This window comes from Oncorhynchus keta, chromosome 25 (assembly GCF_023373465.1).
Source record: "Oncorhynchus keta strain PuntledgeMale-10-30-2019 chromosome 25, Oket_V2, whole genome shotgun sequence".
NCBI classification, from domain to species: domain Eukaryota; kingdom Metazoa; phylum Chordata; class Actinopteri; order Salmoniformes; family Salmonidae; genus Oncorhynchus; species Oncorhynchus keta.
Genome location: NC_068445.1, coordinates 50,178,743 through 50,193,038, shown reverse-complemented (window position 1 = coordinate 50,193,038; position 14,296 = coordinate 50,178,743). Strand labels below are relative to the sequence as shown.

The following is a 14,296-nucleotide window of genomic DNA, read 5'->3' as shown; positions in this document are numbered from 1 at the left end:
CCTGGAGTACATCCTGGTCTATTAGATCAATATATAAAAGGATGAGGTTAGGGTTAGATATGAGAAAGGGTGTTGTCAGACAGGGATGTCCTAGTAAGTTTAGCCATGGGTTTTGCTTATTTACTTGTCTGGTTTATTATTCAAATGTTCGTAGATGCCCTGAGTGTCTGGGGTGTGATGGGATTCTTAAGGTCAACGGAGTAGTTATAGTAGTAGTCTATATAATATATACCGATGTCATTATCTTGCTGAGTCCTCCATCATAAACTAAGAAAATCAAGAAAGTTAGGCTCGCCTATACATCTAAGCAACATTCTTTAATTTGTTTAATTCTACTCAAAATATCCCAGCAGAGATTGCTGTCTATTGTAGTCTAAATACATGAACATTGTATAACAGGAAATCTGGTAACATGTTACTAGGATTATAACCTACTGCTAAATGAAAACTACCTTTATTCATGATGAGCCATGTGATAGCATTTGTTTTGTGTATTTCTTTATCCACAATCTCATCTGAAATCATATTTATAAAGCTCAGATATCCATAGATAAATAATGAAAAATGAAAGCAAGACTGAGCACCTGTTCTTTTCTGGTTTAACTGATATGGAAATGGGTGAAAGTTTAATTCTCACTTCAAAGTGATTAAAATAAAGCGATTCAGAGATAAGTACAAGGGACAGATTTATTCAAATGTGTCTCATTCACTACTCCTAAGAAGAGCATTGGATTAGTATTGGCATGGGATAGCTAGACTAGAGGAAGTTTCCATATACCAATAATTTCCTTTCAGGTCCATGAAGGAAAGTGAACAAGAGATCACTGGGACACATTCCAGATCACATTATGACTCAAGTTTGATCACAATTTCTGGTGATGTCAGACAGCCCCGCCCTCTCCTCCTGCTGAGCGCGGGACTTTTGAAAACAGATGACAAAAGCTCAGGGCAGAAGAAAACCCAAACTTACATCAGTGACAGTGGAGGGACCAAGTGGAGGAAGAACGGCGCCAAGCTCAAACTTATGACTCCCGAACATAGAATATAGATTTTTTATTTGACCTTTATTTAACTAGGAAAGTCAGTTAAGAACAAATTCTTATTTTCAATGACGGCCTCGTAAGAGTGGGTTAACTGTTGCAGAGGGAGGGGTATAGTCCAGGATCCTTAGCTCAGCGTTCAACACTATGCTGTAGTCAATGGACAGCATTCTAACGTGTTGCTTTAGTGGGGCAGTAGGTAGCCTAGTGGTTAGAGTGGTGGACTTGCAACCGAAAGGTTAGGGTTAGGGTGGCAGCGTAGCCTAGTGGTTAGAGTGGTGGACTTGCAACCGAAAGGTTAGGGTTAGGGTGGCAGCGTAGCCTAGTGGTTAGAGTGGTGGACTTGCAACCGAAAGGTTAGGGTTAGGGTGGCAGCGTAGCCTAGTGGTTAGAGTGGTGGACTTGCAACCGAAAGGTTAGGGTTAGGGTGGCAGCGTAGCCTAGTGGTTAGAGTGGTGGACTTCAGGTTAGGGTTAGGGTGGCAGCGTAGCCTAGTGGTTAGAGTGGTGGACTTGGCAGGGTTAGGGTGGCACGTAAAGTGGTTAGAGTGGTGGACTTGCAATAAGGTTTTTGGCAGCGTAGCCTAGTGGTTAGAGTGGTGGACTTGCAACCGAAAGGTTAGGGTTAGGGTGGCAGCGTAGCCTAGTGGTTAGAGTGGTGGACTTGCAACCGAAAGGTTAGGGTTAGGGTGGCAGCGTAGCCTAGTGGTTAGAGTGGTGGACTTGCAACCGAAAGGTTAGGGTTAGGGTGGCAGCGTAGCCTAGTGGTTAGAGTGGTGGACTTGCAACCGAAAGGTTAGGGTTAGGGTGGCAGCGTAGCCTAGTGGTTAGAGTGGTGGACTTGCAACCAAAAGGTTAGGGTTAGGGTTTTCGTAAAAGGTGGTCTATAATTTTTTTCCTCTGGTGGTTGCAGGTAGAAATGGTAAAATGCATTTAACCTTAGGGTTCTGGTGGCAGCTATGACCTTATACAGCTCATTGAGTGTGGTCTTAATGCCAGCATCGGTTTTTGGTGGTAAATAGATGGCTACGAAAAATATAGATGAGAACTCTCTTGGTAGATAGTGTGGTCTACAGGTTATTATGAGGTACTCTACCTCAGGTGAGCAGGACCTCGAGACTTCTTAATATTAGACATTGTGCACCAGCAGTTATTGACAAATAGACACACACCCTCTCCCCTCGTCCTACCAGACGTAGCTGCTCTGTCCTGCCGATGCATGAAGAAGCCAGCCAGCTCCTATATTATTTGTGTCGTCGTTCAGCCACGTCTCGGTGAAACATAAGATACTACAGTTTTTAATGTCCCGTTGGTAGGATAGTCTTAGTTGTAGATCGTTCAGTTTGTTTTCCAATGATTGCACGTTGGCCAATAATACGAAGTGGTTATCTACTCATCTGCAAACTCTTACAAGGAAACACCACCCTCCTTCCCCTTTTCCTTCTTCTTCTCTTCACGGAGAAGACAGGGATTTTGGCCTTGTTTTGACAAAGCAGTACATAATTCCCGTTGGACTCGTTAAACAAAAAATCTTTGTCCAGTTCGAGGTGAGTGTTTGCTGTTCTGATGTCCAGAAGCTATTTTCCATCATAAGAGATTATGAACTAAATGAGTTACAAACAATTCGACAAAACAAACAAAATAGCACAGTTGGTTAGGTGCCCATTAAATGGCAGCCATCCCCTCCGGCACAATTATAATAGATCTGAGCCAAGGAAAGCCTCCCGGCCAAACCCTCCCCTAACCTGGACGGTGCTGGGCCAATTGTGCGCCGCCCTTTGGGGCTCCCGGTCACGGCAGGTTGTGACACAGCCTGTGCTGCAGTGCCTTAGACCACTGCACTATTCAGGAGGCCTGTCATATTGTTCTGTTTGAACATTTTCGGGTATGTGGACCAAATATTAAACCACAGTAAAAAGGTGAGAATCTGTTGTTTATCTTCTGAGACATGGACCATACTGCAAACTTGAAGTATTTTTTACTCTGTTAAATATCTGTAATATATAATAATATCTATAATATATTTCAATGTGGGCATGGTTAAGTAAATGTAAAACTGCATATTTAATAAAGATAGGTACATTTTTTTTGTTTGCTTTTCAAGTTTAACCATATAAATCACCTGTGAAGACAGCTATGTGTTTGTGTGACATCATCAACAACGTTTCTGATGTCAGGGAATGCAAATGTGAGCGACCCTGTTGATGGGCTATTTGCATCTCCTGCCTTTTAGCTTCTCATTAGGCTGAATGAGATTTAAATGGTGGTTTCACTACATCACTCTAAACATGACATGTTGGTTTAGAGCTTACAGTTCTCTGGTTGCTCTCTCTACTGTCCAACATGGCAAGCAGGTAGGTAGGGAGGCGGGAAGGTAGGTTGGCAAGTAGGTAGGGAGACAGGGAGGGAAGGAGGAAGGTAGGTTTGGAGGCAGGGAGGGAGAGAGGGAGGCAGGTAGGCAGGGAAGCAGGTAAGGAAGCAGGTAAGGAGGGAGGAAGACAGGCAGGTAGGGAGGCAAGTAAGGTAGGTAGGTAGGTAGGTAGGTAGGTAGAGAGGCAGGCAGGTAGGGAGGGAGAGAGGCAGGTAGGAAGGGAAGCAGGCAGGCAGACACAGGTGGGAAGGTAGTTAGGGAGGCAGCAGCTGGACTAACTTACAGGCTGGAAAGGAGGCAGGTAGGTAGGGAGATAGGGAAGGAGGAAGGTAGGTTGGTAGGTTGGAAGGCAGGTAGGGAGGGAGGCAGGGGTTGAGGTAGGGAGGCAGGTAGGCGGACACAGGTGGGAAGGTAGTTAGGGAGGCAGCAGCTGGACTAACTTACAGGCTGTTTATGGTGTGGTGGCTACTTGTTGTAATTGGTGAAATTCCCTCCTAGCCTGCTGTAGCCTCCTCGTGTGTGCCCAACTCTGATGCTAAAGTTCCAGGTAAATGTTAGCCAATGTTGCCCTCTAGTGGTTTTATGTGGTAGAGCAGCTATATTGTAATTTCACTTCTAACAAATTTGTGCTCATCTACAGATGGTCACTGGTTTGCTCTCTATAGCAGGCCTATCTATCCAGGAGTTAACCCTCATCAGGTCTACAGACCGTCACTCTATAGCAGGCCTATCTATCCAGGAGTTAACCCTCATCAGGTCTACAGACCACCACTCTATAGCAGGCCTATCTATCCAGGAGTTAACCCTCATCAGGTCTACAGACCACCACTCTATAGCAGGCCTATCTATCCAGGAGTTAACCCTCATCAGGTCTACAGACCACCACTCTATAGCAGGCCTATCTATCCAGGAGTTAACCCTCATCAGGTCTACAGACCACCACTCTATAGCAGGCCTATCTATCCAGGAGTTAACCCTCATCAGGTCTACAGACCGTCACTCTATAGCAGGCCTATCTATCCAGGAGTTAACCCTCATCAGGTCTACAGACCACCACTCTATAGCAGGCCTATCTATCCAGGAGTTAACCCTCATCAGGTCATGTTGTTAGGAAAAACTCCTGGATCTAGATATTCTATCAGATGTTTTGTTTATATTAACGAAAACTAAACACTTGACCAGATAATCACAGTAGGCATACTATAATGCTGTTCTGGCATGTTCACCATTTGCCACATAATCACATTAATTTCCTATTTAATCAAATATTTGAATGTTGGGATATGTAGTTTTACAAAAAGAAACAACAACAGAAAGATGTCTAGACTTACATATAATTATCAGTGGCTTTTGCAATGGTACATGCACACAGCACAGCTCCTTCGGGAAAGTCAAGGAATAGACAAAGCTACACAGCCTTTGTAATAGTGAATGACGTGGTTCGAGAGGAGCACGTTTTCTATTTAATTTCGATGTATTTATTTGGCATGTTTTGTAACATTACATTGGAAACTTTGTCAGAGCGGGCATTGTAATAACTAGTTTTCCACACGCACGAAGACACTTTTTTTTCTCAGTGATTTCTGAACATTAGTCCCGCCTTAGAACGGAGAAAGTAATAACTGATGTATTCTTTAACCAATCATTTTACAGTTTGGTGGCATTTTCATGCGGTCTCGGCAAATCAAAAGAGCCTGAACTTGAGACGTCAAAAAAAAACAGAGAGGGAGGGACCGTACAGATGGCAGTCATATTTTAAAGCAGAAATATATATATATATTAGACTGAATTCCGTTTAGTCTACCGTAAGGTAAATAGAGTTCAAGTTTACTGTATTTGACAAATAGTTATACCGAATGTTTACTGGCCGTTACGTTGCTAGCTAGCTTGTTAGTAGTAGGTTACAGTACATTTGATGTGAAGTTGGTGGCATGCTTTTGCTAGCGAGCTAACTTAGCTAGCTACTGTTAACTACCGTTAGCCACTATTCGTTCTGTTGAATTATCCGTTTTTTATATCATGAGTTGGGGAGAGGGGGGTTAAAAAAAAACAGCTTAGTAAATCCTAATAAATGTAATTTATTCTGCGTGATCACATTTCACATGTCAACTTTTATTTCCCGTCCCTGACGGTTTATTTTGGTTTGATAGCGACGGCCACCATGTTAGAAGTTAAGCAACGGTCGTTCAGGGAAGGATCCAATCAGCTCGTGCCCCAACATCTGTACACGATTTGATCCGTTTTTAGCAAGAACGTAAATGCTTTGCCATCATTTCATGCATCCGCGTATTAACATAGACACCTTTTTTTTTTGTTTTTTTTTTGCGAGTTGAGATGACAAATGTTTATGAAAGAAATAAATAGCTACTTTGCAACAGCGTTGACAGACCTGCAAAAGTTGAGGCCTGCTTTCAGATTACATTTTTGGTCAGGAAATGACAGCTCAGCTCGACCATCCTCGTTTTCAGCATGTGATAAAAAAAAAACATGCCAAACCGTTATCTTCGCCATTTGTATTGTCTTGTGTAAAGCCTCTACGTTGTTTAGGTGACTTAGACGTATGCGTAATCTGGTTTGCTTCACTAAGCTACTAAACAAAGCAATTTTGGTTGAAATTGACGAAACTATGCGCCATTAAAGCTCACACATTCGATAATCCAGTTATGCGGGTAATATGCGTCGCTACAGTAAATTAAATAAAGATATTTATCTAACTACACCTTCCCTTGATCTTAATGAAACACTTCGCATATGCACGTGTTGACAGGTCAGTCAGCTGGGAGGAGGCGTGTTGGGTTAAATCAGGACATTTTTATGCAAATGTAGACGCTCCGCTACTCTGCTTCGGCTGTTTCAAACGCTGTGTTTTCCTACCCGTTTTTATTTTTTATCACAGGGCCATTCCACTCTGTAACAGAATGATGTAAACAAAACCAATGATTTCAAAGTTAAACAAACTATACCAGTGTATGCACAAGGACTACTTTTAACAATTTCCAGGGCACATTTTCCAAAAACGCATTTACTTGAACACCGCTGGGGGCTTGGTCTGACCCCAAACAACTACATAGTCAGTTCACTTCCATGAAACGTTTGCTATGTTGTGTTACGGTTTGTACTGAACTACTCGTTTCCCTAAAATGTTGTTCAACGTTCTTGAACAGACTTTGAGTTACATTTGCTCCATTTGTAAACAGAATGATGGCACTACTTTTAACAGTGGAAAATGTTAAATGTAATCCTTGTGCATAGAGTTGTATGGTTTGTTTAACGTTGCAATTGTTTGACATACATTTGAAGTGAAAAATCTGAGTTTCAGCATCATTCTGTTACTGTGGAATTGCTCCACACTGGTTAGTCGTATCATCTAAAAATGCACACTTGTTTTATTAGAAATACTCATCCTATGATGTGTAGTGACCTATTTTGATGTATAGCCTATTATTTGATGTCTTTTACCAATAATGATTAGTGTCTGAAATATCAAGCGGACTTACAGAAAGTAAAAAACATTTATATGTGGTTTATCAATAATAAACAAATGAATAACAACAAAATAATGAAATAAATGTAATGACTAAACTTCCTCCTCTCCGGTGTAGTTCAGCCAGTAGATCAGTAGATGTCCACCCCTACGGAGCATGCGGGTGGTATGTCCCAGCCCCACCCGGGTCCCTCTCCGTGCCCAGGCCGGTCCCCAGGACCAGGCCCCTCCCCTAGCTCCGGACCCCCCAGCGGACCCCCCAGCCTACAGGGGCAGGGGGCTGGGGACTACCTTCAGGACACCATGCTCCCCATGCACCAGGTAATCCTCAACGCTACAACACACCCACAGTGCTGAAGTTTCTGTATGATACAGTATATAAAATATGCCACAGATATCCTATTGACTGACTATATGTAATTGTATGATATGTGCGCTATGCACTTCACTAAAGGCGAGCCACAGTATCCCAGGTTGATGTGAATGTGTTTCCAGCCGATGGAGGGCGTTGATGAGAAGGGGATGGGAGATGAGACGAACTATGGCCAGATGAAGGGAGTTGGGATGAGGGCACTACACAGCGGAATGGGCCCTTCACAGAGCCCTCTGGACCAGCACATCAACCAAGGTAACACAGCGACAAAACACAGCACAGCAAATACAGTAATGAAGAAAGCTATATACACTGAGTGTACAAAGCATTAGGAACACCTTCCTAATATGGAGTTGCACCCCCCGTTGCCCTCAGAACAGCATCAATTTGTTCTACAAGGTGTCGAAAGCATTTCATATGGATGCTGACCCATGTTGACTCCTATGCTTCCCACAGTTGTCAAGTTTGCTGGATGTCATTTGGGTGGTGGACCATTCTTGATACACAAAGGAAACTGTTGAGAGTGAAAAACCCAGCAGCGTTGCAGTTCTTGACACACTCAAACCGGTGCTTCCCCCTTTTGCCGTTCAAAGGCAGGTACATCTTTTTTCTTGCCCATTCACCCTCTGAATGGCACACAAACAATCCATGTCTCAATGCTTAAAATCCTTTAACCTGTCTCCTCTTCATCTACACTGATTGAAGTGGATTTAACAAGTGACATCAGTAAGGGCTCATAGCTTTCACCTGGATTCGTCTGGTCAGTCTGTCATGGAAAGAGCGGGTGTTCTTAATGATTTGTACACTCAAGTGTACATGTGTGTGTATGTGTATATATATATATATATATATATATATAATTTTTTAAAACAATTTGCTTTTTTTTTTATACCAATAAAAAAATGCATAAATCTGCATTGCTTTAGTTTAGAAAAAAGCTGTAAAATGTCAGAGGAATACCTGACTTTGAAGCGTGTCTTTGGTTTGTCTCTATGACATTCAGAAGCTGAGCTAAAGTCAAGGAGTCAAAGAAATTAGACTTTCCTTGGGAAGTAATCTTATACAACATGTGACTTTGTCGTTATCAATTGATCTATTCACTTTCTGTAAAACAGAATATGTATAATTACATTGAGGGTGTGACACCTCTAGCGCTGCGATGCAGTGCCTTAGACCGCTGCGCCGCTCGGTTAGTGGAGGGGGTTAGGGGAGGGGTGTTAGGGTTAGGGGAGGGGTGATAGGGTTAGGGGAGGGTGGTAGGGTTAGGGGAGGGGTGTTAGGGGAGGGGTGATAGGGTTAGGGAGGGGTGGTAGTCAGGAGCCCAGTTGGGGAGGGGTGGTAGGGTTAGGGGAGGGGCGGTAGGGTTAGGGGGGGTGGTAGGGTTAGGGAGGGGTGGTAGGGTTAGGGGAGGGTAGTAGGGGGAGGGGTGGTAGTCAGGAGCCCAGTTGGGGGAGGGGTGGTAGGGTTAGGGGTGGTAGGGTTTGGGAGGGTGGTAGTCAGGAGCCCAGTTGGGGAGGGGTGGTAGGGTTAGGGGAGGGGCGGTAGGGTTAGGGGAGTGGCGGTAGGGTTAGGGGAGTGGCGGTAGGGTTAGGGGAGGGGTGGTAGGGTTAGGGGAGGGGCGGTAGGGTTATGGGGGAGGGGGGTAAGGTTTGGGGAGGGGTGGTAGTCAGGAGCCCAGTTGGGGAGGGGTGGTAGTCGGGAGCCCAGTTAGGGGAGGGGTGTTAGGGTTAGGGGAGGGGTAGTAGGGTTAGGGGAGGGATGGTAGGGTTAGGGGAGGGGCGGTAGGGTTAGGGGAGGGGTGGTAGTCAGGAGCCCAGTTGGGGGAGGGGTGGTAGGGTTAGGGGTGGTAGGGTTAGGGGCGGTAGGGTTAGGGGAGGGGTGGTAGTCAGGAGCCCAGTTGAGAGAGGGGTGGTAGGGTTAGGGGAGGGGTGGTAGTCAGGAGCCCAGTTGGGGGAGGGGTGGTAGTCGGGAGCCCAGTTAGGGAGGGGGTTAGGGGAGGGGTGTTAGGGTTAGGGTGGGGAGGGGTGTTAGGGTTAGGGGAGGGGTGTTAGGGTTAGGGGAGGGGTAGTAGGGTTAGGGGAGGGGTGGTAGGGTTAGGGGAGGGGTAGTAGGGTTAGGGGAGGGGTGGTAGTCAGGAGCCCAGTTGGGGGAGGGGTGGTAGGGTTAGGGGTGGTAGGGTTAGGGGATGGGTGGTAGTCAGGAGCCCAGTTTGGGGAGGGGTGGTAGTCAGGAGCCCAGTTGGGAGAGGGGTGGTAGGGTTAGAGGAGGGGTGGTAGGGTTAGAGGAGGGGTGGTAGGGTTAGAGGAGGGGCGGTAGGGTTAGTTGAGGGGTGGTATTCAGGATCCCAGTTAGTTGAGTGGTGGTAGTCAGGATCACAGTTATTTGAGGGGTGGTAGTCAGGATCCCAGTTAGTTGAGGGGTGGTAGTCAGGATCCCAGTTAGTTGAGTGGTGGTAGTCAGGATCCCAGTTAGTTGAGGGGTGGTAGTCAGGATCCCAGTTAGTTGAGGGGTGGTAGTCAGGATCCCAGTTAGTTGAGGGGTGGTAGTCAGGATCCCAGTTAGTTGAGGGGTGGTAGTCAGGATCCCAGTTAGTTGAGGGGTGGTAGTCAGGATCCCAGTTAGTTGAGGGGTGGTAGTCAGGATCCCAGTTAGTTGAGGGGTGGTAGTCAGGATCCCAGTTAGTTGAGGGGTGGTAGTCAGGATCCCAGTTAGTTGAGGGGTGGTAGTCAGGATCCCAGTTAGTTGAGGGTGGTAGTCAGGATCCCAGTTAGTTGAGGGGTGGTAGTCAGGATCCCAGTTAGTTGAGGGGTGGTAGTCAGGATCCCAGTTAGTTGAGGGGTGGTAGTCAGGATCCCAGTTAGTTGAGGGGTGGTGGTCAGGATCCCAGTTAGTTGAGGGGTGGTAGTCAGGATCCCAGTTAGTTCAGGGGTGGTGGTCAGGAGCCCAGTTAGGGGAGGGGTGGTGGTCAGGAGCCCAGTTAGGGGAAGGGTGGTGTCAGGAGCCCAGTTAATTTTGTTAACTTCATTGTTGGTTAAGGGCTTGTATGTAAGTTTTTCACTGTAAGGTCTACTACACCTGTTGTATTCAGCGCATTTGACAAATAAAATGTGATTTGATCTAATTATTCCCTTGAAGCTGTTGTTTGGAGGTTATATTGGCACGATTTGACAGCCCTTGACAAATCCTGTGCCAATATATCTGCCAAATATTGGCTTCTTGGGCATTATCACTTAGGTGTGATGAATGGCCTTCTAAGGTGTATGGCAGACCAGTAACTTTTGCAACCAAATTATTTTACTGTGCCCGGTCTCACACAAACTTATGGTCACACAAGGTGCCACCGGTGGATTCTAAATGAGTAGCCTAACAATTATTTACATGGCCCTAGTTGGCATTTTTCTGTATGAAATCAATGTGTGAACGTAGGGTGACAGTGAGAAATTGACAGTAAGCAGTGAACAAAATAACCATGGACAGGAAGTTTACAATGGTTTATTAATAGGCATAAATACATTGTATTTATATGGTTGTAGTCCTCAAAGGTTGAGTTGTATTGAATACAATTATTCAGATCCAATGAGTTACCACCCGTAGGGCGGGGTGGAGCTAGTGTACAATATTATAATGTGTGTGTGTGTGTGTGTGTGTGTGTGTGTGTGTGTTGTCACAGTCTGCGTTGTGCCGTGAGGTGTTTTATCTGTGTGTTTGTTTTTTAGATTTTACTGCTATCTTAGGTAACTGATGTGGAAGACAGTTCCATGTAGTCATGGCTCTGTGTAGTACTGATTTTACTGCTATCTTAGGTAACTGATGTGGAAGACAGTTCCATGTAGTCATGGCTCTGTGTAGTACTGATTTTACTGCTAGCTTGGGTTATCTTATGTGGAAGACAGTTCCATGTAGTCATGGCTCTGTGTAGTACTGATTTTACTGCTATCTTAGGTAACTGATGTGGAAGACAGTTCCATGTAGTCATGGCTCTGTGTAGTACTGATTTTACTGCTAGCTTAGGTAACTGATGTGGAAGACAGTTCCATGTAGTCATGGCTCTCTGTAGTACTGTGTGCTTCCCAGAGTCTGTTCTGGACTTGGGGACTGTGAAGAGACATCTGGTGGCATGTCTTGGGTGTCTGAGTGTGTGTTAGCTGTTTGAACAGAGAGTTTGGTGTTTTCAATACAGCAATACCTCTCAAAGACAAGTAATGATGCAGTCAATCTCTCGACTTTGAGTCAGGAGAGATTGACATGCATGTTATTGATATTAGCCCTCTGTACATTTAAGGGTCAGCTGTGCTGCTCTGTTCTGGTCCAACTGTAATTGACCTATGTTTATGTCCCTGGGCAGTAGTCCAGGTGTGATGAAACTAAGGCCTATAGGACTTGTTTAATTGATTGTGATGTCAAGAAAGCAGAGCAGCACTTTATTACTGACAGACTTCTCCCTATTTTAGCTACCATTGCATCAATATGTTTTGACAGTTTTACAGTCCAGTGTTACACCAAGCAGTTTAGTCTCCTCTATTTGCTCTGTTGCCTCATTTACTATCACCAACACATTGATCCACGTCCTTCTTTATATTTTCTAATATTTAGCTCACACATCTGAGGTCTAATGTTTAACACACATATAGCACACATACCTGATGTATAGCACACATACCTGATGTATAATCTACAGTACAAAACACATACCTGATGTATAATCTACAGTACAAAACACATACCTGATGTATAATCTACAGTACAAAACACATACCTGATGTATAATCTACAGTACAAAACACATACCTGATGTATAATCTACAGTACAAAACACATACCTGATGTATAATCTACAGTACAAAACACATACCTGATGTATAATCTACAGTACAAAACACATACCTGATGTATAATCTATAAAACACATACCTGATGTATAATATACAGTACAAAACACATACCTGATGTATAATCTACAGTACAACACACATACCTGATGTATAATCTACAGTACAAAACACATACCTGATGTATAACACACATACCTGATGTATAATCTACAGTACAAAACACATACCTGATGTATAATATACAGTACAAAACACATACCTGATGTATAATCTATAACACACATACCTGATGTATAAAACACATACCTGATGTATAACACACATACCTGATGTATAATCAACATACTGTTGTCTCTCCTGTAGGCTACATGCCCCCACAACCCTCCCCCCTGGGTGTCCCAGAGCACGCTTCCAGCCCCCTATCCAGGGGCGGCCCTACGCCTCCCATGCCCCCTCAGATGTCCCCTGTCCCGTCGGGCTCCATGATACCCCAGATGGACCCCCAGTCAGCCATGGGTCCACAGGGGCCTCTTGGTCGTGGCTGCTCCTCCTTCAGCCCTGTCCAATTACAGCAACTCCGGGCCCAGATCCTGGCCTATAAGATTCTGGGGCGGGGCCAACCGCTTCCTGAAAACCTCCAGCTGGCGGTCCAGGGCAAGAGGAGTCTGCCCACCATGCAGCAACAACAGCAGCAGCAGCCGAGTACTGGCAGCCCCTACAGCAGGCCTCCTGGTAGGTGACACTTAGGGCCAATTCCAAATGGAGCCCTAGACCCTATGCACTTGTGGAGATCTGAGAGGTATTGACAGGTGTTAGTAATATAGCAACAGCTCCACCTAGACCTCTTGACAGGCTAGGTGGAAGTTTCACCATATTGCTTAGGCTAATCAAATCCACTCAGATCATCACAAGGGGTCCTACTAATCACCCCAAACAACCCTAAACAACACCAAACAGGTACCCCAAAGTACTCCAAACAGGTACCCAAACAACCCCAAACAGGTACCCAAACAACCTCAAAGCACCCCAAACAGGTACCCAAACAGGTACCCAAACAACCCCAAAGCACCCCAAACAGGTACCCAAACAGGTACCCAAACAACCCCAAAGCACCCCAAACAGGTACTCCAAACAGGTACCCAAACAACCCCAAAGCACCCCAAATAGGTACTCCAAACAGGTACCCAAACAGGTACCCAGACAACCCCAAAGTACTCAAAACAGGTACTCCAAACAGGTACTCCAAACAACCCCAAAGCACCCCAAACAGGTACTCCAAACAGGTACCCAGACAACCCCAAAGTACTCCAAACAGGTACTCCAAACAGGTACTCCAAACAACCCCAAAGCACCCCAAACAGGTACTCCAAACAGGTACCCAGACAACCCCAAAGTACTCCAAACAGGTACCCAAACAACCCCAAACAGGTACCCAAACAACCTCAAAGCACCCCAAACAGGTACCCAAACAGGTACCCAAACAACCCCAAAGCACCCCAAACAGGTACCCAAACAGGTACCCAAACAACCCCAAAGCACCCCAAACAGGTACTCCAAACAACCCCAAAGCACCCCAAACAGGTACTCCAAACAGGTACCCAGACAACCCCAAAGTACTCCAAACATGTACCCAAACAACCCCAAACAGGTACCCAAACAACCTCAAAGCACCCCAAACAGGTACCCAAACAGGTACCCAGACAACCCCAAAGTACTCCAAACAGGTACTCCAAACAGGTACTCCAAACAACCCCAAAGCACCCCAAACAGGTACTCCAAACAGGTACCCAGACAACCCCAAAGTACTCCAAACAGGTACCCAAACAACCCCAAACAGGTACCCAAACAACCTCAAAGCACCCCAAACAGGTACCCAAACAGGTACCCAAACAACCCCAAAGCACCCCAAACAGGTACCCAAACAGGTACCCAAACAACCCCAAAGCACCCCAAACAGGTACTCCAAACAACCCCAAAGCACCCCAAACAGGTACTCCAAACAGGTACCCAGACAACCCCAAAGTACTCCAAACATGTACCCAAACAACCCCAAACAGGTACCCAAACAACCTCAAAGCACCCCAAACAGGTACCCAAACAGGTACCCAAACAACCCCAAAGCACCCCAAACAGGTACCCAAACAACCCCAAAGCACCCCAAACAGGTACTCCAAACAACCCCAAAGCACCCCAAACA

The 14,296-nt window shown here is 45.4% G+C and overlaps 1 protein-coding gene across 6 annotated transcripts in view; it reads left to right on the top strand.

The window, feature by feature from the left end:
* The first annotated feature begins 5,070 nt into the window (after positions 1-5,070).
* Positions 5,071-14,296, top strand: part of smarca2 (SWI/SNF related, matrix associated, actin dependent regulator of chromatin, subfamily a, member 2) — a 214,611-nt gene continuing 205,385 nt past the window's right edge. For all 6 annotated transcript variants that reach the window (XM_052479896.1, XM_052479900.1, XM_052479899.1 and 3 more), the window contains exons 1-4: positions 5,071-5,220; positions 7,013-7,215; positions 7,390-7,522; positions 12,463-12,831. In XM_052479896.1, the coding sequence (XP_052335856.1) occupies positions 7,033-7,215; positions 7,390-7,522; positions 12,463-12,831 (685 nt within the window). In that variant the 5' untranslated portion in view covers positions 5,071-5,220; positions 7,013-7,032. The remainder of the gene's footprint in view (positions 5,221-7,012; positions 7,216-7,389; positions 7,523-12,462; positions 12,832-14,296) is intronic.